At 43.5% G+C, this 24,744-nt stretch overlaps 1 protein-coding gene across 1 annotated transcript; it reads left to right on the forward strand.

Moving 5' to 3' along the window:
- Positions 1-2,645: 2,645 nt before the first annotated feature.
- On the forward strand, positions 2,646-23,971 carry LOC146188850 (uncharacterized). The gene is made up of 5 exons (XM_084603182.1): positions 2,646-2,800; positions 8,907-9,061; positions 9,161-9,261; positions 14,946-15,029; positions 23,826-23,971. Exons 1-5 carry the CDS (start codon positions 2,678-2,680, stop codon positions 23,948-23,950), a joined length of 588 nt encoding a protein of 195 aa, XP_084459308.1. The 5' UTR covers positions 2,646-2,677; the 3' UTR covers positions 23,951-23,971.
- The last annotated feature ends 773 nt before the right edge of the window (positions 23,972-24,744 follow it).

The raw sequence follows: 24,744 nt of genomic DNA on the forward strand, positions 1-24,744 counted from the left end.
TGATAGTGTAGTAAGCTGTAACGAAAGTAGGGCAGAAGTAGGCAAAAAATGGCGATGATACTGGTGACAAATGAAACGAATGGCTTTCTTTTGAACTCTTTCGATCTTGGTAATATCAGGTAGTTTGTGAGGGTTCCATACAACGCATGCATAGTCTAGTGCGGGACGGAATAAATTTATACATCAGTAACTTCACATCACTTCGAGCTTGAGCTAGAATACATCTTGAATATCCTAATTTCAGGAGGGCTTTGCTACAAATGGGCTTGAAGCCAAGATAAATTGGTACTGAAGATAACTCCCAAATATTTATAATTAAAGACCCTTTCCAGTGACATGAGTAGGCGAGAAAAAAAGGGGAGGAGCTGTTAGAAAATGTCATTACTACAGATTTACGAAAATTAATACTCATTTGCCAGTTATTGCACCATTCAGAAAATGTTGTTAATGAACTGTTCAGTTAATAATGATCCTCAGGGCAATTAATGATGTCATAAATAACACAATCGTCGGTATACATGCGAATCTTAGATCTGATAATATTCTGTAGGTCGTTAACATAGAGTAAAAAGAGTAAGGGCCCTAAAACTGAGCAAGGAAAGCTGGCTACTATGTATACGCACTGTCTAGCGTCGTCGAGGATGCCTGAATAATGAAAGAACGCTAACGTTTCCCTAATCCATAAGAAAGGGTCGATAGGGACTTAAAAATATAGGCCAATCAGCTTCCTATCTATTACGTATACGGAATTTACTAAGGTAGGCGCCTTTGCTAACAGAATCAGGACAACATTTAGACTTCAATCAACCAAAACACCAAAACTTTTCGGAAAGGGTACGCTACTCTCAATTGTGCACATACCATCAACTAGGTGGTAGCAAAATGCTTGGAATATAAACGGCCCATACACAGCGCATTCACTGCTTACGAAAAAACATTCGACGCGGTAGAAACCTCGGTAGTCAAGCAGCCATTGCGAAATCAGGGAGTAGACAAGCCGTACGTGAAAGTACTTGAAAACATATAAAGTGGCTCCACAGCAACCATAATTCTACATATTGAAAGTAGCAAAATTCCAATAAAGAAAGGTGTTAACCAACGAGACATGATCTCCCCAGTACCATTCACAGCTTGCTTAGAGGAAGTATTCAGATACTTGGAATGGGAGCAGTTAGGGATGAAGGTGCAGGGAGAATACCTCAGTAATCTGTGATTCGCCAATGGCATTGGCTTGCTAAGTAACACAGGGTATGAACTGCAAGGAATGATTAATGACCTTGACACGAAAAGCAGAAACGCTAACTCGAGAGTCAATATGCAGAAGACTAAGGTAATGTTCAACAGCCTTGGGGAGGAATAGCAGTTTACAATAGGTAGCGAAGCACTTTAAGCAGTAGGCGAATATGTCTACTTAGGACAGGTAGTAACTGCAGATCCGGAACAAGAAAGGGAAATAACTAGGAGAATAAGATTAAGATGAAGCGCATTTGACAAATACTAGAATATTATGACTAGTAGCCTACCAGTGTCCCTCAAGAGGAAAATATACAACAGTGGTATTTTATTTATGGAGCTGAAACGTGGAGACTAACGAAAGGGGTTCCACTTAAGTTGACAAAGCAGAGGGCTATGGAGTGCAAAATGGTGGGTTAACGTTAGAGATAGGAAGCGTGCAGAGTGGGTCAGAGAAATAACTCGAGTTAATGACATTCTATTCGAAATCAAGAAAAAATGGACATGGGCAGGGCATGTAGAGAGGATAAACGATGGTCGCTGAGGGTAAAACATTGGATCCCAGGAAGGAAAGCGTACCAGGGGACGGTAGAAAGTAAGGTAGGCGGATGAAGTTAAAAAGCTTGAGGGGGGTCCAGCGGATGCGTGCTAGCAACTGCAGGATTGAGTTATATGGAGAAGCCTGGGAGAGGCCTTCGCCGTGCCGTGGGCGTATTAAGACTTATGACGATGACGATAACTAATGACTCGATGATGATATAGCCCTTTTTTGTGCCGTGACGTACAACTCTGATCTGGTCATTCAGTGGTGACGTCACTCGGGGATGACGCCAAGACGGGACCAACAACATGGCTCACTAATGCTTCCCCATTAATAAACAGCTTTGTCAGCGGGAGCTCTCTACATTGTCAAAAGACTCCAACAAGGCTCCCGTACATCCACAGCAGCTGCTGGGCCCCACCAGGGATAATTCATTCTTTGCACTGCCTTTGCCGTCTGCCCATGACTAACTGCAATAACTTTATTCTTGGCGCCTGGCTGGCAACGACCGTTGCGGAAATGATTCACTCAAAATTCCTGAAAATATAATCCTAATGTCCCATGTGTTTGTCGTGCAAAACGTTCTGTATATTACTGTGCTGCAATCGCGCGAATAATAGGGAGGGGCACGCAGTTTTGTTATCCTGAAGTGAACAAATTCAACAAAAAGGCAGCGAAACACCGAAGCAAAACGTGCCCATGCAGTGTACTTACTGTGGCAAACAAAAAGAACAGATGGGCTCCAGCTGGTCACTAAATAGCAGTGCGTCGTATGTGCAACGAAAAAAAAAATAGATATAAAACCATGACGTCACAAGCGTGTATAAAGCCGGTGCTTCTACTGTAACAACCAGTTTCCACGTCACTCTTTAAAGGATTTCTGCGTGACCCGCTGCAATTAACATGAACTGGCTGAGCTTAGCGCCTGGGGTAACGGCATCGTTCGTTTGCTGTTTGGCCCTGCAATCGACTCGCGCTTCTCTAGACTACAACCCAGACCTTGGCCCCTACCAGGATGATAGCAAGGTGAGGAGTTGCACAAATTTCTACTCCAGTCTCACGGACATTTATATCAAATTGTAGGCTTAGAATGATGGTTCCTTTGATTGATGGAATCTATCATCCTAAAGTTATTGAGGCCATGAGAGACGACGCAGTGGAGGGATCCGGAAATTGCGACCTAGGGTTCTTTAACGTGTACTGACATCGCTCAGCATACAGGCGTCTAGCTTTTTGCCTCCATCGAACGGCGGTCGCCGCGGCCAGGGTTCTAGCTCATCCTCGGATCAGTAGTCGAGCGCCCTAACCACTGCACTATCCTGGCGGGGCTGTTCATTGATAGAGGACGCAAATTTAATTAGGCGAGTGATATGGTGCACGAGATCCAAGGGAACACAAGAAAGCGGCCCACCCCTGATAACGTGCGGAGTGAACCACTTTGCCGAAACCTCATTTTCTGCGAAAAACTATAGCGTGTATTTATCACTCAGCAAAGGGACATTGATGGTTTTACTCGCTTCACACTTAAGTGAAATGGTGCCTGCGGGAGAAAAAGGAAACGATGATCTAAACACCATCGTGGTTGAGAAAACCACTCACATTTCCTTCTGCGGACAATCCGCCGCCTTTGTTATATTATCCCGCCATCACATACGAAACATTAAAAGAGAATTTTAATTAAAGGGGTCATGGCATGGTGATCCGACTTATTACAGTTTTGTAGCCTAGCAGATAATATTGGACATTGTTGTTTTACTTTTCAAATGTGAGTGCCCTAGACGCATTCTTATTTCAAAATAAATGACTGAAGTTGAGACCGTGAAGCTCCTTTCATCGACAGTGATCGCCATGTTGAAACGCTTGGTGACGTCACAGACCGACACCGGCCACCGCATTGTCTGCTGCTGTGCCAACGTCGATAAGCGGCCAATACACTTGTTTTCACACCGACAGCGATTGCCATGTTGAAACGCTTGATGACGTCACATACCGACACCGGCCACCGCGTCGTCTGCTACTGCGCCGACGCTGATAAGCTACCAATACACTGCAGTTTTCACACCGACAGCGATCGCCATGTTGAAACGCTTGGTGACGTCACAGACCGACACCAGCCACCGCGTTATGGGGAAATCATCGACCATTATAAATTGGGACGTAGACTGGTACCCCCGCCAGATGTTAGACTAAATAATAGAGAAGCTGTCGCGTGGAGGCGGCTACAAACTAATACGTTCATGAACCCGGTCTGGGCGTTTCACGCGCTACCAGACTTTAGGGACAATGATCTCTGCAAACACTGTGGGGCGAGAGGGACCCTCGACCACATAATTTGGGAGTGCCCACAATCTCCAGGGATAGGGCAAAATATTACAAGTAGAGAAGCCTGGGATACCCTGCTGCGAAGCGCGGACCCTGCGATCCAGCACCGCACCGTCCATCTGGCGGAAGAGGCCGCAAGAAGCCAAGGGCTACCTGCCAGCCTCTAATCCGCGGGCGCACGACTCCCCGTTTCCGATGGAAATAAAAGTTGTACAACCAACCAACCAGCCACCGCGTTGTCTGCTGCTGTGCCAACGCCGATAAGCGGCCAACACACTGTCGTGCTAGCGCTTGCTCGAAACCCAGCATGACTTCCAATATGTGTACTCAGCATAGTTTTGAAAACAGAACGCAGATTGTAGTTAAGCACAATTGAAGACCTTGCCCACACATCCACCTCGGCGCGACCGGATGGCTACACTGTCTATACCCCGGTAAAAATCCTCGCGCCGGCCGCGCCGTCCTCATACAGTCCGCTCTAGCGATACGTTGGATGCCTTGAGGCGGTGTCAGAAATGCTGCTAAAATTTGTTTTCCTCTTAATCGTAATAGGCTCCGGAAAAATAAATTTCATATATACTTCTTGAGAAAGGCTGGCCATACGGCGGGTGTTTTTGCTCATAGTTGGTTGGTTTGTGGGGTTTAACTTCCCAAAGCGACTCAGACTATGCGAGACGCCGTAGTGGAGGTCTCCGGAAATTTCGACCACCTGGGGCTCTTTAACGTGCACTGACATCGCACAGCACACGGGAGCCTTGCTTTTCGCTTCCATCGAAAAGCGCCGCCGAGGCCGGGATTCGATCCCGCGTCCTTGGGAGCAGTAGTCGAGCGCCGTAACCACTGCGCCACCCCGGCGGGGTTTTTTGCTCATAGTCATATTGCAGGTTCCGCCGATGCGGTACCCATGATCTGGAACGCTAGCTCCGCTTCTTAAATGTCACAAAGTACTCATATTAGAGTGAGTTTGATAGCAGGGAAGTTTCATGATCGAGTGGCCCATTTACTACCATCAATTACAAGTGCCGCCCGCTGTAGCTTCGATGCTAAGCAGTGTAGGCCTAGCGATGATTAGGCCAAAGCAGATGGCCAGAGTGCCATCGTCCGCCGCTCTTGCGGGTGGCACCGTTGCGGTAAGCTTGCGGCATCCGGTGCTACTGTAAGCCTCATGAGCTTATTGTCTGCTTTCATGATGCGGCTGGGGTGATGCTTGGACGGCGTATTAGGTGCCTCGATATAGCGCGCGCTTCCGCGTGGTACTAGAAGATTGTCGTAGGACGGCACTGTATGCACTGCGCATTTTATGTGCTGCTTCTGGGAGGTGCTTTAGTGTTCAATGTGCACTTGGTTCGAGTGGGCCCGCGCATGCGCCTTTCGAACTCGGGCACCGACGTGCCCTTGAATCCCTCCAATAGACACCTCCATTTCCTGGGTTAATAGCACTAAAAGAGATCGAAAAGCTCAGTTGGTGGTACCCGTGGTTATCGCCATGACTGCTGTTTGGTTCCCCGCATTGGCTTACTAGGCCTCCGCCTAACCGCGGTTGACGCGCTGCTCGTGCACAGAACATGCGGCAGATGGCGCAGCGTCGGTTTATATCGTCTCCAGCCACGCCGGTTGCCAGATCAGCAAGCTGCTCACGAAGAAACGAAAATGCTACTTTTAAAAACATCTGCAGCCCTGATGGAGCTATAAGTTTGATGTTTAGTTACTTGGCACATCAGAAATTAGATGCGATACACAGTTTATATAATAAAATTGGTGTCAGGACTCCTTCAAAATAAAAAAAAAAACTAAAATGTGACTGGTCAAGGAGAGCTTTCTCAGGGAAGAGAAGGTCAAATAGAGCTTCATAAAAATATATATATTAAGATGATATAATACCATCATACCATGGATTCGAAATAAATGCATACTTGCGTTATGAACCATATTTAGTATAAATATAATGATACAAAATACGTTGCGCATACAATAATTATTTCAGAAGCTTACTAAAATGTCAAATTCATACTCCGGGACAGGTCAGCTGTGTCTGCTCTTATGCAACATTTTAGTTACTGTGCTATAATCCTAAGTAGCCATGGTAGAATTTGAGGTCTATGAATAGTGCTTATGACCTCAAACAGTGATCACCCTATCGATAGGCTTGACTTAAGATATAAACATGAGCTTGAGTAGCAGGTGCTAATACACCAGTGGAAGTTTCATAAAAAAACAATTGTTTGATCTCATTCTGCTGTCGTATGAATTTGGACGCTTTGCTGTATATACTCGCATCTGTTTGACCGAGTAATTCTGTTCATTAGAGGCAAACAGTGAGTTTTCTATTATAACCTGTGATACACCGCACAAATGGTTCAGCGAGAAACTTCCAGAAATGGCACATAAAAGAAACTGTGTTTGCAAGACCGCAAATGCATGACTAGCTGCATTAGTTGACGTAAATGAAACATACATGAAGTAGTGCTGCGTTGCGTTCTGTCCGCTGAAAACAAACCATCTCACTGATCGTAGATTCTCAGAAATAATTTTGTCCTAGTCTGGAAAGCGAAATTGTCAAAATAACTTTTTGCTTTACCTTATACGGCTGAATTCTATTTGCAGCACGTGCCAGCGAACGACATTGTTTTTTCGGTTACGTTAACCGTCAGGAAACTGAGTGGGGGCAATGAGAAACCTGATTATGGTTTATGTAGAGCCTCGAAATTAACTTTAACCACCTGGATTCCTGTACAGGGTGATTGAATTCTCACGAAGCAAAGGTAGAAATATGATGGCTTGTCAAGCGGGAAGAATGCAATTTGATATAGATCTGAATTGTTGTTTTATTTACAGCCTCTGACACCGAGGAAGAAAGCTCGAAAGAGTAACAAAAATGAATAGGAAGTTAAAAGATACAACTGCTGCTAGTCCTAATAAGTGTAAAAACATGCACACGATCGTACAAGACAGATGCCACAGTCTGCATTGGTATTGTTCGTTGTACTCCCCGCTTTTTGCTCTTCGCCCTAGCACACTGTGTCGTACAATTTCACTTCGCCTTCACTTTTTCTTTTCGTTACTAAGTGGATTTTCAGCATGTGGTACCCTGGCAGGTGAAGCTATTTTATGGACGAACCCACAAAATTGCTAGTTAGTTCTTAGCGTCTTTTAATACCGAAAACAATAGTGACATTGTTATACAAATTATCCTCCTGCGTCCTACCATGTAATCTGAAGCGTCGGTCTTACGACCTCAATTCCTTAGTGAACTAATTTATTTTCCACCACTAAACACGGCTGGCATGTGGAAATACAGTTAAATTATGTGCCACAAATCCACCGTGGAAGGCGGCCGTTCAAGAAGTTTAATTATTGCCACCTGCGACAATTTGCAGAGAAGAATTTGATTGAAGATCAGTTTATTTGCTTTAATTGTTATAGGTAGTCGCCCATTATCTCAATAGCATAATTACTGGCTGACTACTGAGTTCAATCGAAATAATTTAATTATATTGTTCCTACTCACTATGGCAGGTGGCAAAGTTGCGAGAGAAAAATCCCCTCACCGCACTTAAGAAAGGTGAACGTAAGGGAAAGCGTGTTGAAGAAAAGGCAGAGAGGAAGTGACCTGAAGGGTTGCCTTGCGGCTAGGGAGGTTTTGGAAAGGGCGGGGGAATATGCCTTTGTAACTATTTACGTCTAGGCTTATTACCCTCAGCGCATGAATCAGACAACACCCCTATAGCTTCGAATTAACCCCCTTTCCTTAATTCTGCGCGGAACTATCGGCACGCAGAGCATTGCTGCGCCTTTCTCACATCCCCACACTTCCATGCAATCTAACCTCTTGGTTCTTTCCGTCACATTTACCTTCCAGCTCCGTATAGCAGTTGCCAGGTGCTGCTGGTAGTGCAAGGTAGCCACCTGCTCAAAGTGACAGTAGCCATTACATGGCCATGTGCCGGTATAAGCACGTGACAGTGTAGAAAGCACGGCCTTCCGCTGTCTGTACGTAGAGGAGATAGGAGAGAAGGAGGGTGCGGGGAGAAAGAGAGATATAGTGTGGGAGGAAGGGGAACGACATGAGGGAAGAATAGGAGATGGAAGCGACGTGTTGTTGTCTTGATATGGCGAGAGTAGAGAAATGCACGACAGGAAAGCGGCTGCCATGGTAGTAGAAAATTGTGACGACGGCGGAGGAATGCACTCCCTCGGCTGCGGGAGGTGGTCAGTTCGAAACCCGCCGCCGGACAACCACCGGTAAAATGGGTACAAGCGTCCCCCGGCCCGGCACCCGGCTCTCTCAGGGGTGTGCGTTCGAAGAGGCTCTGCTAACCTGCTGGTGGTCCTTCGAGGGCTTCAAGTTTCGAACAAAGTAATGACATTGAAAGGTCGGGTTGACAGAAAAAAAGGGTCACGTAATAGGCTTTTGCCGCACAAGGCGGACTTATTGTTGTCCGATGGCGGAACTGATCACTGCCACGTCGGAGCAACTATTTGAGACCAATAGTTGCTCCGATGTGGCAGTGATCAGTTCCGCCTTTGGACAACAATAACTCCGCCTTGTGCGGCAAAAGCCCATTATGTGGCCCTTTTGTTTGAGACCTATGACACCTTTCCCAAACATTTCACCCCAAAGAGCCGAGCACCAGGCCGGTGGAAAGCTTGTACCCATTGAAAAGCCGGTGTGTAGCCGGCGGCACTAAGGATCGAACCTGGTACCTCCCGAACACGAGGAGGAATAACGCTGAAGCAAAGCTATATGATGTTTCACAAATTCAGGCTCTAAGCCGGTAATCCAAGCTCTGCTGATATTTTGTTCTTGCAGTGCACCAGTTGGAGCGAACCATGGTACATTGTGTACCGAAACTATAAAGTAGATCCCTATCACGGAGACAGCACATACTGTGCGAACGCAACTCAAATCGGCTATGATGAGAAGACGATGTCCATCATCACGGAGGAAAAGGGCGAGCATAAGTGGTGAGCTTCCGACTAAACTTCTTTGTGCTGCTTGTTTTGTCTCCATATCTTGTTTGTCACTGGAAATTGACGTCACAGACGTGTTACGGCTTTTTTCAGGTATGCCCAATGCCGCCTGACATCGTCGCCTGGATACACTGAAAAAAATTTGGTTCTTGTGACAAATGCAGCTCCTGTACCATGGATGGAAAGTAAGCAAGGTGAGTAATTGTCCGTAAATGAAAGAAAAAGAGAATGAACACTGCAGCACCAAACTAACAGGTGAAAGCCATCTCAAAAACGTGTGATGGCTCGGAACGATGACTCTGGTTAAGGATGAATGTGTTCACGTCCAACCAAGCGTTACTCACTAGAAGGCTGGGAATAAACAGTGTACCTAGGTTTGTCCTTCGTTTTAAGATGCCTGCAGAAGACAATAATTAAAGGCTCATTTGACAGTGTACTAGCTCTGGACCCGAGAGCGTGAGAGGGTGCGCATGCATTATCGAATATAAAATACTAAACGCATTTATGAGTTCATGACGGTGAACCTTTTTCAAATCTAACTGCGCAGTCTGTTTCCATATTTAAGAATCAAGCACCCGTAACTCTGCATCGTCATATAAAATGAACAAAACGCCTTCACAGTATCTCCAGCGACTGAGCGATATAGCTCCTTAGAGATTACAATGCCCTTACAATTACTAAACAAATTTAGCCTCCGTTACTTCAAACCAGACGCAACGAGGATACCGAAAAAAATAGGTTAACTTCATTTGCTATTTTGGCCATTCGTGAGTTACAGGACAACGTGGTTACCGTCAGCCATCTTTCTGGTGGTTTCACAAACAGATTATTGGTTTTTATATCTTTAAAGTGCTGCAGTCCAAAGTTTAACCAAGAAGGAGTGGCATAGAAGTTTAACAGGCAGCTTTTAGCTGAGAACATTAATGGCATTGGTTAAAAGAGAAAACAAGCAAAATGTACAAGATTGAGAAATATATGACAAGTATGCAAAAATGCACCCTGCAAATAGGAACAGTATGTACGAAATACTCTTCGAGCTGTTTCAAACATTTTATGTTCAATGGCTCTTGCGAACAATGAATTCCAATCTGAGATTCTTCAAAAGAAACTGTCTAAATGGTCCAGTGCGTGCAAAGATTTGGATTAAGGAATCATTTTTAGTATGCGCAAGGTTCGCTTGGTAGATCGCTTTACACATACAGGTGAACCTTTGCGCACTTACCTATAAGGTGTTAATAAAAAAAATATCATTATTTTGTTTTTTATCCATTTCCTTTGTTATGGATTCCGTGTTGCTGCAGACGTGAAAGGGAATGATTTCCTCTATGCAAATCGAATAGCTATTCTCTGAACTCACTGCAAATACGTGGTAAATATTATTATTTAATGTCCAAATTACAACTACATATTCCAGCTTTGAACTAATAAATGAAAACCGTGCCGGGAGCCTGGTTTCAACCAAAATTAGAGTGCGTTTTCTTAGAGTCCTGAATATTGCAATGTTTGATTACTGTAACAATTATACCAATGGAATAGCAAAGCAAAAACCAACCGATTCAAATGGGTCGGCTACAATGATTGGGTTTTTCAGTAGTTTGGAATTTTACAGCCTATAAAGAAGGCACGTTAAGTAATGCCGAAAGTTGGGCGAGTTGGTGAACGTTCATGATGGAAAGTAGCGTAAAAAGTGGACGAAGGACGGAAGGACGACACGGACAAGCGCTAACTCGCAACTGGGGTTTATTGCTGAAGCAGGCAATAAATACAGGTCACATGAAAAAAAAAAAAAAGGAAAAGAGAAGCAGCCTCCTGTATGCGAAGCTAGGTCATAATTCATAGGCAGTAACACACAGTGACACGTGCCACTCATTGCTGGGAAGGGAAGAAAGAAAAAGGAAGATACACCTAAGTAGATAAGCAAAGTCAAGGTAAAGTAGAGACTAAGAAATCAAATTCGCAATCTACCAAGTCTACCAGCGAGCCGTCGGTTAACTTGGTAGATTGCGAATTTGATTTCTTAGCCGCTACTTTACCTTCACTACTTAGGTGTATCTTCCTTTTTCTTTCCTCCCTCCCCAGCAATGAGTGGCACGTGTCACTGTGTGTTACTGCCTATGAATTATGACCTAGCTTCGCATATAGGAGGCTGCTTCTCTTTTCCTTTTTTTTTTTTTTTTTTTTCATGTGACCTGTATTTATTGCCTGTTTCAGCAATAAACCCCAGTTGCGAGTTAGCGCTGGTCCGTGTCGTCCTTCCGTCCTTCGTCCACTTTTTGCGCTATTTTGCATCATAAAAAAGGCGAATCAAGCAAGAAATAAAGGCTACCACAAAGGTGGGCGTGGCCGTCAGCGATACTAATGAGAGCAGGTGAAGCCACTCGGGGCCTTTACGCAACAGTGCAGCCATCCATAGCATTTATTCTACCCTACGATACACATCTCAGCCCGGGCTTTAGAACAGGTGTCGAATATTGTAGCAGCGCACTCTTACGCTCCTCTCCCAGTCTTCGAGAGTCCGCATACAGTATAGAAATAGCAGAGGAAGCTGATGTAAAAGCGGGTTCATCGGTGCTTCTCGTTTTGAGGTAATCTATCTAGCGATTAGCAACTCCGTTGCTAGTCCCGACTGTTACGGCAGGGTAGCCCGCGGTTACCTTAACCTCTCCTGGAGTCCATTTGTCACAATTGTCGTAGTTGCGGATCTTAGCTGGGTCTCCCGGGTAAGAGCTTTAGGGATTTCTCCCGATAATTTCGCAGAATTGCAACCAGCAAAAGACGTCTTATTGTTGTAGATAATACAGGGGGGCAGATCAAATCGGCTAAAGAACGTCCTACGTGCCTCAACTGGAAGGCGGAAGGTGGCGTGAGCCTAAGGAATGTACTTCCATCTTTACTCAATTTGGTCAGTGAGCCTTCAAATTTCAAGGTGTTCTTAAGGTGAATGTGTTTTCCAGCCTTGTCGTAAGTTCTATGGCCATGCACCAAAGAGACTGGTCTATTTCTGTATTCGAGGAGGTGTTTTGATCAAATTTGGTCTATGTGTTTTACAGCCCCAGATAGGGCTTATGATCTCTGAAGAACGTGAATTTCTGATCGAAGATGCCCCCAAAAACGTCGGACATCAAAAACTGGTGCAATGCGTCCAGTTTGATGTGGGACGTGATTGTTTTAGGCAGCGCTTAACACGCATAAGCTAAACCCTTGCTGTACGGCGTTGAGAGCACCAGAGCAGCTTAGACACTCAGCAGCTACGCTATCAATATCTTTATCGAGACTGCACCACAAAATGTAGAATTTGGAACGGTATGCTCGTGGAAGAAGCAGCTTGGCGCGCTGCGTGTAGAAATTTAGAAATGTTTCTTCGAGTCGTGCCGGAATCTCAAAACCATGTCGCCACTGTAGAAGGTTCTCGGTAACGTACTGCTCGTCGTATCTTTTCGCTGACTCCGGTGTCTATTTTTACTCCAAGAATCAATGAAACGGCCATTCCAGCAGAACTTACCTGCGAATGCTTGAGGGTTCTCCGTCTGTGCGTGAGTAATTGCAACTCCTTCAATGGCATTGCCGGTCGGTCTAAGGCCAGTACATGTAGAAGCAACATGAGAGAGAACACGGAATCACATGACTCCCAAGCGTTGCAAAGCGCTGCTACAGACGTATGATAAGAATCAACGGTAAAGGGGAAAGCAAAGCAAGCTTCGTCGACTTCTCTTTCCGATCATGCCGTGGTGGCATCATCTAATGGTGGAAGCGCTTTGCAAATACGAAAGCCACGCGCTCCCGTATTCTCTGCCATATTGATTCTAGCTGTACGTGGTCCACTATGTCCTACTCTAAATACGCGGACACCTTAGGTGGTGGTAGGGGTCAGTGCCCTAAGGTGTTCTTAAGGTGAATGTGTTTTCCAGCCTTGTCGTAAGTTCTAGGGCCATGCACCAAAGAGACTGGTCTATTTCTGTATTCGAGGAGGTGTTTTGATCAAATTTGGTCTATGTGTTTTAAAGCCCCAGCTAGGGCTTACGATCTCTGAAGAACGTGAATTTCTGATCGAAGATGTCCCCAAAAACGTCGGACACCAAAAACTGGTGCAATGCGTCCAGTTTGACGTGGGACGTGATTGTTTTAGGCAGCGCTTAACATGCATAAGCTAAACCATGTAGGCAAGCGTTCACCATTTATCGAATGAAATATTGCTCCCCACCGGAATTGGATGCTGTATCGTACTCCACGAAGAGCTTTTTTCAGGTCGAAGTGCTCGAGTGCACGATCGCTTCGGACAGATACTTTTTCACCGTAGAATTCTGCTCCTCACAATGCTGGACTCGATTGGACTCTTTGATTAGCCGGTACAGAAAGTACAGTAACGTTTCCATGTCAGGCAGATATTCGTGGTTAACGGTTGCCGTGCCAGACTAAAGCATAGGTCATGCATTTTTTGGATGGAAAAGGCATATCTTTCTATGGGATTCGATTCTAAGCTTCCATATGGTGACTCAGATATGCAAAGTCGGTTTCCGAAATCGACACTTGTAATTATGTAACTTGATTTATAGGCTTACAGAAGCGTTCAATAACACACACGCCCCCCCCCCCCCCCCCCCCCCCTCCGCCTCGCGAGATTATTACAGTAGTCGTTTCGCGAATCTTTTCATACGCCTCGGGAATATGGCCAGTGCAAGAACAATTACAGGAAGCTAGCATACCAGGAACAAAGGTTCCATTATTGTTGCAATGAATAACTTGTAGATAGCATTTTTTATTTCAGAAAGCAAATACAAAGTAAGCTTAGTGTCTGCAGATATATGGCTCGTTCATCTTACCTCAGAACTACTCTCAGAACCCTACGTCAGTGCAGGTGGCGTGCTAGATTCAACGATCCGACTTTCATAGAATACTTCTGGCTTCGACCTCAGATACTTATCTTGCCTTTAAAATTTGTCTACACTAGAAGTTCAACGCGCTAGTGAAATGAAGGACCCCTGATTCTTCACAGGGGATCTTTTGTAGGTAAGCGTATTCCTTGAGGAAAGCAGTCATAACAACAGGAAACGACTCCTATTCATAAGGCGAAGAACATGAAGCAATATTGCTCCTTCGGTTTAGAGTTTCCGGAGCAAATCCCGGGCGCATACTAGACGGCAATAAAAACCTTGAACGAGAAATACGGAACTCACAGCAGTTGTCTTCTATTTTTACGCAGTGTATAGTACACCAAGCAGCGGCAGTCTTTCCCGATAGCAAGATGAGTTACTTGGCAAGAAGACAGCGCAAAAAGACGACCACAGGAGAGGCCACGACACATAAGAACGCGTTCTTTGTGTCGTGTCCACTCCTGTGGTTGTCTTTTTTACGTTGTCTTCTTACCGAGCATGATTAACCTGCTAGCCCAACACCATGTTTTACTGAAGAGAAGTCGACCTCCGGTTTCTACAGATTCGGTCATTCATTACTGTGCGCTTGCAATTGGTCTAGGGAAAACACCCTGAATGTCTACCATCAAACTCGATTACCACCTTGACGTCGATCCAGACTGGAAATGTCTTTGATTAAAGAACAAAACTTATTAAATAACACTTTGTTGTTTTAGCAATGACAACCGTTTCTAAAAAAAAAATTGTATCAGTTTTAGTCTTTCTAAGACAAACTTTGAACTGCATGTTATTTTACTCCTTCCAAGTTACATAATAACATCAAGCCTCTGTGCCGACTGTTGCAACGAATTGGGAGTTGCAAATAAGATTCCACATGAAGTACACATTTAAATGAGGGCATTTTGTGCACATCTAGGCAGATAGTGAATGAATAATTGGTTGGTGATGAACAATGTCAACTTTATCACAAGCTCAATAAAAATAGAACATTTCATTGCATTGTGCAGAGCCGCAGATCAACTTCTCTATGACTGTCGCCTACGTCGACTGCAACAGGTGCAAAGTGTTCCATCAAAACTACATCGACGGAGGTAAGCTAAACCCTGTCACATAAATAGACATACTACGCGCAGTGTATGGCGGCAGCTGTGCGAAAATATTCGAGGTCGCTTTTCAGAAGAGCGTGATGTAGAAGACTTCCCACTGTATCCTGAACCTTCAGTAGAGCGTCGTATTTGCTATCGTGATATGTTTACGATATCTTTACAGCGTATGTTTTGTGAAACAACACTGCGACTTAGTTTTATTTTCGAGATGAAGCAAAAATCGAAGTTTAAATTTCAGAACAGCACCGCACCTGTAGCTGTGTTTGTATCATTGTTTCTGTGCATAATATATGCCGTTCTTTCAAGTTATTAGACCCCCTTCAAATACCCTGCTTCCAAAGTTTCCGACGGTTGATTCTAAAATGTTCATACGAAATCAGTAATTATGCTGCTAATCTCTTTTTAAGCACACTGTCGACAAATTGAGATATTTCTGCATTTCTGTGTTTCTACTTTCAAGCAAAGAACACCGTTTGTTTGTTTTTGTTTGGTTCTATCCTCCAGAAAATAAAAAAATAATCAAATACACATGCCAGCAATACTAACTGATGTTGAAACAAATACACGTTAATATCAAGGGACATTTTCATAGCCGATATATTTTTTTTCTTTAACTCATGGTCTTACTTCCCAGGGGGGATAATAATGTAGTACGACGAATTTAATTAGAAAATAATGAGAGCAGAAAATGTGTTCAGAATTTTTGCTACAGAAAAGATGTGTTTTGCTGTCAAAAGCAATTTATGCTAGCTAAGAAAAATGATGGAATAAACACCGGTATTTCACCTAAATATTTTTCCCACGTAAAAGCGATAAATCAAATTACGCATTGATTAACAATAGTGCAAGTCTCAATTAGAAATACAAATTGAACGTATTAGGCATTAATTTCATTTGGTACGCAAAATTACTAACTGGTTTTTCACATAATTTCAGACGTATGTACAATAAGCTCGAAAACATTTATAACAGACTTTGTAGACTAAGTGTTCATTTAAAGGAAGTGGAAATGGAGCAAATTGAAGCAGTAAGGCTGCGCGTAGGTATTAGACGTATAGCTGGAGGAAATCAGAAGAGGAGGTATCTGTCGTTTTCTATCACATTGACTCTGCAACCACACATCATTTTCACAGTTATGCTTGTGGCCATTAAACTCAACAAGAGACCGGTCAAGCAATAAACATTGCGTCTCCCCACTGCTACGCTGATAGGAATATTGCGGGTAAACGCAAAGACGAATGTTATATTTCCACGAAATTTACTGTCAACATATTAGAGCGCAGCTCTTTGGCGCCCGTTCATATTTTTTGCGTCGTCGTCATCGTCGTTGCCGTTGCCGTCGGCGTTGTCCCTCATAACCAGTTCCGCAGTCGGGGCAACTCAGCTCCTCTCCCCAATCCCTCTTTTTCCGTGGCGGCGACCACAAGTGTTTTCCGACTGTACCCACCCCATCTGCCTGCGTGGCGGCGATGGTGTTCTCCGGTTGTCAAGCGCCGGATCGCTATCAGCGGATCACGCTGGGTGCATCCCGAGTGCATCACTAGTCACGCTGGGTGCATCCCGAGCCAAAACGCATAGCCACGTTGTCTTGACTAGCTAGCGGCATCAGTCAGTCGCTGCTATCTCTTCGCCGCGCAACATTCCTATGGGCCCACGCTCTGCCTCCCGCAACCTCCCGATAACTTAATTTCTCCGATCACAAAGCTTCCTTCATGATAGTCAAGAACTGTTAGTGGAGTGTTTCTTGAAAGAACATGTGTGAAAAAAAGTCTGCAATTGTGCGTACATGTCTTGCGCGAAATATTTGCTTCAATCTATCGAAAAAGGTGAAACAGCTGATGAGATGCGCTCAAATTTCGCATTAGGAAGTAACGTAATCGTCGGCAATTTTTTTTTTTATTTCATCGCTTTTTTTACCGCCATTAAATAGAGACTCTCTTGTTTAATTATTCCAGTCAAAGACAAATATCAGTTTTCTGTATAACGCCGCATTTTACTTGGGGCATAAGTTTGGCAAAGGTTTTTTTGTTTCTCCTATCAGTACGATAACCATTTCGGGCACAGTTCCTGCTAAGATTTTAGCCCGCAAACCAAGGATAAATTAAAAAGCAACCTTCAACATTCGCAGTTTATTTCAACTCAGACGCTCTCAACTGTGTCTTCTGCATTCAGACTGTGAAGGCAGGGCGTGACGAAATTATTATCAAACTTTGTTTTTACTGGTTCTACAAATTAGCCTCACAAGAAATTGTTCAGGAGCTGTGTAACTTGGAGAAAGGAAGATGAGCAGTGGCATCTCGCAAAGGGTTCATATGTCTACGCATAGCTGAATCTGATATGCTTGGTTTAAAATGTTACAGAGCTTATTTGGCTCTTTGTTTTTGACTAGTACGTCATTAGCAAGAGCTCAAAATTCGACTGAGAAGGCAATAGAGGACTATTTAGCTCCCCTAGTGTGTTTGCTGGTCGCGGCTAGGAAACGATTTATGAAGCCTCGCGAGATAGACAATGTTATCAAATTAAAAACATTTCAGAGAGTATATGATACCGCATAAAAGTGACTATATGGACTGCCAGTAACCTTAGAAGGCGGTTTTAAACCTTAACGGTAGTTCCCATGGAAGTGTGACGTTTTCTTATATCGAATGTAGTCCTCAAGCTGCATCATTCGTTGTTTTAAACACTGGAAATTGAGATTTTTGAATACAATACTAGTGTTATGCTTTGAGACATTAAAACTTGTGGTAACATTTTTTAGTAGTTTAGGCTTTGGCTTCTTCAAGCTCCTTCATGGCCACATTATGTGCCCTCAGCTCTTAGAGTACATCCTACTGCGCGTTCCGCGAAAGAGCATGAGGGAATTCAGACTATTTCAAGTTTCTCCATCTCTTCATTCCCATTCCCCTCTGGACAGAATGCAGTGGCTGTTTAACTCTTTTTGTCCTCACCTTGACACCTTCCAAAACTCGCTCTGTTCATTTATATTGGATGTTCGTAGCGTTGTATTCTAAATAGTATTTTATCACATATAACTCCCACTTTCTAGCCTAAAATATTGTATTTACTTGACTTTTTGCTTTTTCTCCTGTTCAATGCTGTCTGTACCTTAAACTGCTTTTTATCCGTTTCTTATTTATATTTTAACTTTAAACTCTATATTCGAATCGTACTTTCCCGCGTTCAATTCTATTTCTTTATTGTATTTTCCTGTATTTCTAGCCCGTGTTTTAAATACCACGCACTTGCTGCGCCTGGAATGGTTGTTTATTTTATGTATATTTATATATTACTATAATCAATGTCAGTTATTTGTTGTTGTTTTTTCTGTCTATCTATAGTTTTTGTTTTTTTTTTTCATGATACGCTCAACAATTCTCTCCCTGTGTATATAAGTGATGCTACTCATTGATTTCTTTATTTCCGTGACACTGTTCGTCTCATTGTCATTTCATGTGTTATTTATTTCTTCTTTTGTGTTCTATCTGTGTGTGTAAAATTTGTGCGTGCATTTTCATTTTGTGTTTCATTTTTTTTTATTTGTGCTGCAGCACGAATACCACATGGTTGTTCCTGTGCACATTAAATAAAGATTGATTATTATTATTGTTATTTTTTTTTTCTTTTTTCTTTTTTTTTTTTTCCAAGATGGCGCCCAGTAAGGACGCATGTGCGCTGTGCTCCCGCCCGTTTTTTGGCAAGCAGCAGTTTTTACGATGTGCCGACTGTGCGAAACGTGTTCACACGAAGTGCGTCACCTGGGCGGATGACGAGCTGCAACTTCTGAAGTCCGGCTCTCGGCCATTCTTGTGTAATTTGTGTGCGTCGTCGTCGTCTGACGGTGTTAGTCTTAGCGACGGTGGTGCTAGAGTCCCTGGTGCCCCGCTCCTGCCCAGCCACCCGACCGGTTTTCCCCCTTCAGCCGCGACCGGCGAACATGGCGGTGAGTTTGCCTCGCTACGGGCTCTCCTCCTCGACGCGCTTGAGGGAATCTCTTTTCTGAGCGATGAGGTTGCCCAGCTACGGGAAGAGAACGAGCGCCTTCGTGTAGAAAACTCGCGGGCTTTCGTACAACAAGCCGAGGTTATCGCCTCTTTACGTGCCGATGTTCGCGGCCTACGCCAGGAGCTTGTGCGGTGCGCTGCTTCGCAGTGTGAGCGTCCTCTCGTCGAGCGTCCTCTCGTTGTCTCCGTGGGCAATCCTACCCGTGAGGAGCAGCCATCTGTGGACTACTCCGCCGCTCTTCATCGAGGGATGACTCCTGGAGATATTCCCTGTTCATCTTCTGCCTCTGCTCCTCGCCGTGCGGTTGACTTACCCAGTGAGATGAAGAAGCACCGAAGTCGAGCCATTACTGGCGCATCGAGCTCATCTGTCCTGAACGTTGCCATTTACCAAAAGAAGCGTCCGAAGACTATTTTCGTCTCTAAACTCAGTCCTGATACTACATCGGTAGACCTTACCAACCATCTAAAATCAGTGAATATTACTCCCATTTCCTGCCGGCAGCTGAAAACAAGGTACGACTCCTACTCGTCTTTCCATATTGAAGTTGATGAAGAATCCTACAGTAAGCTTGTTGAGCCTTCGATGTGGCCGATGGGTTGCATATACAAGGACTTTCGTGGGAAGCTTTACGACGATATGCTTCATCCCTCTGAACTGACGCAAAATTGCAGTGGCCCCTAATTTGGATATCTATTATCAAAACGCCCGAGGTCTTCGGACTAAGGGATCAGAATTTTTTTCTAGCGTCTTGTCCTCTTGTTATACCGCTGTTGTGGTTACCGAAACCTGGCTGTCAAGTGATATTCCTTCCAATGATTTCTTTCCAAATAATTACTCTGTTTTTCGTAGCGACCGCCCTGAAACAAGTCCCAAATCAAGAGGAGGTGGAGTGCTCATTGCTATTGACAGTTTTGTGAAGTGTGTTCGACGTTCCGATCTGGAAACTGTTGAAGAATGTGTGTGGCTCGAGCTCACTTTAAATCGACATGAAAAACTTTTACTTGCAGCTTTCTACATTCCTCCGAATCTACCTCCTTCAGCCTATGATGATGTTCTGCTCTCAATCGAACATGTTATAACCCGTCATAGCAAACACAAACTTCTTATTTTAGGTGATTTTAATACTCCTGGTATCAACTGGAACTCACTTATTTCTTCTCACAACAATCATTACATATTAAGTAAGTGTAACTCTCTACTTGATTTCATAGCCTTTAACTCTTTGCAGCAACACAATTTCATTGAAAACTGTTGCGGTAATATTCTTGACATCTGTCTATCGAATTTTGAAAGTGTTCGAGTCTCGAGTTCGGACATACCGCTGACTCGCTGTGACAAATTTCACCCTCCGCTTCTAGTTACTACTGCTGTCTCTGCCTCACCTTCTACTAACTCAGATCGGGTGGGGAATTCGCCCCGTTTCGCGTATGCACGTGGTGATTATGTCGGTCTTTTCAATTTCTTCTCTTCCGTCGACTGGTCCCTTTTAAATGACATTAATGATTCAGATGGACAAGTCAGTCGCTTTACAGAAATAGTTCTTGATGGTATGCGTCGGTACATACCTTTGCATACTTTGCGTAGGAAGTTCCCTTCCTGGTTTTCAAGGGAACTAATAACGGCGCTAAAGCTCAAGGAACGGGCCCATCGTAAAGCGAAACGCTCTGGGTTTCACAATTGGGCAGATGAGTTTCGCCGTGTGCGTTCTCTTTGCAAACGCTTATACAAGCGGGACTACGACTCCTATCTTGAGTCTTTAGAGAGGTATGCCTCAAATCGTCCTAGTCAGTTCTGGCGTTACGTTCGCAAGCGTTCCATTAAATCAGATTTAAGTATCAGCTTAGTTGACTCTCAGGGTTCGGAAATTCGGGATGTTGCCGACAGTTTTGCACAACATTTTTCCTCCGTTTACAAACATCCACATTGTGATTCCGTTTGCCTCCCATCTGGTGCACTATCTAATTCCATTCTCTTTGACGAGGAGTTGATAACTGAGAGTCTTAAGCGTCTGAGACCATCTTTGTCTCCTGGACCTGATGGCATTCCAGCTGCCATAATAAAAGCCTTCAGTTATATCTTCGTACCAGTACTGACTGCCATATTTAATAACTGTTTAAAAAATGCTGCCTTTCCTCGCGTGTGGAAAATGGCACGCGTGTTTCCTGTCTTCAAGTCTGGAAACAAAACTGATGTTTCCAATTATCGTCCGATTTCTCTTCTATGTGCAACCTCTAAGCTTTTCGAATTAGCTTTGCACAGCGTACTTTCCTTCCATCTCAAACATATCATAGTACCGAATCAACATGGCTTCATGTCGGGTCGCTCTACTTCCACCAACCTAGTCACGTTTATGACGTATGCCTCTGCAGCAGTCCTTCAGAGGGGTCAGGTTGACACTGTGTACTGTGATATGAGCAAAGCTTTCGACGTTGTTACTCACTCACTACTTCTTGAAAAACTTCTACTCTCTGGCGTTGAAGTCTCTCTCGTAGCCCTCCTACGCAGCTATCTCCTTGATCGCTTCTGCTTTGTCAGTGTCAATGGACAGACTTCTTTCGTTTACCCTGCAACGAGTGGAGTTCCTCAAGGTTCAGTACTAGGCCCGCTTCTCTTCTCCGTTTTTATTAATGATGTTTCCTCGGCGATAAAGAACTCCTCGTTTCTTCTTTATGCTGATGATATAAAAATATTCAAGGTAATACATTCTTTTCAAGATTGCGTGTTGTTGCAATCGGACATATCTGCTTTTTCTGATTGGTGTGCGATGAATCGACTTACCCTCAATTCTTCCAAAACTAGGGTTGTGTCCTTTACTCGTAAAACACATAGCTTTCTCTACCATTATTCTGTCAATTCCGTGCTGTTGGATAGGGTTGATGAAATTAATGACCTTGGTGTACTTTTTGACCGCACCCTCAGCTTCTCCTCTCACACTAAACGCATTGCTCAGCGGGCTATGCGCACACTCGGATTCGTTTGCAGACTTTCGAGAGAGTTCCATACTCCACTTCCGTTCCTAAAACTGTACCTGTCCATATGCCTGCCGGTCTTGGAGTATGCGTCGGTTGTTTGGAATGGCACTTGCAAATCGAACTTGGACAAGGTTGACAGAGTACAAAAAAAATTTTTACGGATATTTCATTATCGCTTTCCTTTTGCAACTTCCCCCTCTCGCTCCACCAGGAGCGCCCAACTGAATCTTCCTTCCCTTCACTGCCGTCGTATCAGACTTGATATCATATTTCTGTACAAACTCCTTCATGGCTACATTATGTGCCCTCAGCTCTTAGAGTACATCCTACTGCGCGTTCCGCGAAAGAGCATGAGGGAATTCAGACCATTTCAGGTTTCTCCTCTTCATTCCCACTCCCCTCTGGACAGGATGCAGTGGTTATTTAACTCTTTTTGTCCTCACCTTGACATCTTCCAAAACTCGCTCTGTTCATTTACATTGGATGTTCGTAGCGTTGTATTCTAAATAGTACTTTATCACATATAACTCCCACTTTCTAGCCTTAAATTGTATTTACTTCACTTTTTGCTTTTTCTCCTGTTCAATGCTGTCTGTATCTTGAACTACTTTTTATCCGTTTCTTGCTTATATTTCAACTTTAAACTTTATATTCGAATCTTACTGTCCCTTATTCAATTTTACTTCTTTATTGTATTATTCTGTATTTCTAGCCTGTGTTTTAAGTACCATGCACTTGTTGCGCCTGGAATGGTTGTTTATTTTATGTATATTTCTATATTACTATAATCAATGTCAGTCATCTGTTTTTTTTTTTTTTTCCTCTTCTACCTACCGTTCTTTTTTTTTTTTCTTTATTTCCTGGTGTGCTAAAAAATTCTCTCACTGTGTATATAAGTGATGATACTCATTGTTTGCTTAATTTCCGTGATACTTTTCGTCTCAGTTTCATTTCATGCATTATTTATTTCTTTTTTTTGTGTTCTCTCTGTGTGTGTAAACATGTTTGTGCTTTTTCATTTTTTTTTTGTGCTGCAGCACAAAGACCACATGGTTGTTCCTGCGCACATTAAATAAAGATTGATAGATTGATAGATTATTATTATTATTATTATTATTATTATTATTATTATTATTATTATTATTATTATTATTATTATTATTATTATTATTATTATTATTATTATTATTATTATTATTATTATTATTATTATTATTATTATTATTATTATTTCCGGTTCCTTTAACGGCGCAGTTTTTCTTTACTTCCAATCCTACTCTGCAAGCGGTTTATACAGGTTCTTCATGGCGTTCCTCGCAACATCTGTTTGCAAAAATTAACTTTGAACTTTATCGTTATTCAACTTTTATCAGATGGGCACCAAGGTCCGTATTAATTTGCCGCGAATATATACCTATATTACCCCCATTTGTAATAACTAGAAGCATGTTTTTCGAGAACAAGTAGTATGAATTAAACCACAGTAATTGTCTAAATTCACACAAAACACACAAAAAACAATTCAAGAACTCGTTAAGAAGTAAAGTACTGATGAGTCTGAGAGATCCATCGATTTGCTACGGCGAGTTCATTACCCCCAAAACTATCACATATCACCAGTGTTAGCAAGATAATACAATCATCCGCATGAATATAAGCGAGTGTGGATAGTTTTATGTAATGCATTAGGACATGTGCACTGCGATTGATTTGTGTTTTCCGACACTTTCAAATATATTTGTATAAAGTTCTTAAATCTACTTCAAGAAATGACGCCAACTTTTTCAAATATTTTGGCGAACAGGCTGCACCCTTTGGAAGCCCGAGAGCAGGATAAACGAGCCGGACCCATGTTGCGAGTTTGTCTACGACCTCCTTTGTGGCACTTCACCCAAGTTCCACATCTCCAAGAATTGTGTTTTACAATAAACTGGTTTACAGGAAAAGAAAGGCGCAGTACTTGTCTCACTTTATATCCAGGGACACCTGCTCCACGCCGTAAGGGAAAGAAGGAAGTTGGAAGTGAGTAGAAAGGGAAGATGAGCCGTGGTGGAGGGCTTCGGATAAATTCGACCACCTGGGGATCCTTAACGTGCGCTGACATCGCACAGCACATGAAAACCTCTCCGTGTCGCCTCTATAAAAACACAGCCGCCGGCGGAATAATGTTTTCTTTAATCACTGCTAGCTAATGCAAAATCACTTGTCGTATCTGACCCATGACGCGTCACATGACTGCTTTGCGCTGGGCAAACTTCACGATCGTGCCAACATAAAGACCTTCTTTAAGATCATGTCACATGCGTGAGCGACAAGGCTGCAAGGCCTTTCAAAACAAATATTGATTGCACGAAGTGTGACCAGACAACTTGCGTCCATGATAGGAGGAGAAGGAAACAACTTTATTTAACGCATTGCATTAAGCGTTAAGAATGTCCTGGGCCAGGGTCACCAAGGCCAACTGATCTTGCAGCTGGTCAGAGGCTAACCAAGCCCGCCACGTTGGGGGAGGAGGGTGTGGAAAGTGAGGAGATTGGAGGGCGACAGGCCATGAAAAGATGCAATGCTCCAAGTTTGCATAGTGTTCTGGGCAATTTGGGCACGCAGGGGAATATATGATTCTCAATAGAAAAGATCGGGCAGGAGTAAACAGTGTGTTTAGTTGTATGCGTCTAAGAATGCGGATTTGCGTGGTAGTGAGAGATTTATCAGGAAGAGGAAGT

Source organism: Amblyomma maculatum, chromosome 5, assembly GCF_055883805.1.
Source record: "Amblyomma maculatum isolate TAMU_Amacu chromosome 5, ASM5588380v1, whole genome shotgun sequence".
Taxonomy (NCBI): domain Eukaryota; kingdom Metazoa; phylum Arthropoda; class Arachnida; order Ixodida; family Ixodidae; genus Amblyomma; species Amblyomma maculatum.

Bases quoted from the DNA above. Each gene is read 5' to 3' on its own strand.
- LOC146188850 (XM_084603182.1), top strand. From the start codon at position 2,678: ATGAACTGGCTGAGCTTAGCGCCTGGGGTAACGGCATCGTTCGTTTGC. The intron at 9,062-9,160 runs GTGAGCTTCCGA...GGCTTTTTTCAG, and splicing joins GAAAAGGGCGAGCATAAGTG to GTATGCCCAATGCCGCCTGA. The intron at 15,030-23,825 runs GTAAGCTAAACC...TTTGGCGAACAG, and splicing joins TCAAAACTACATCGACGGAG to GCTGCACCCTTTGGAAGCCC.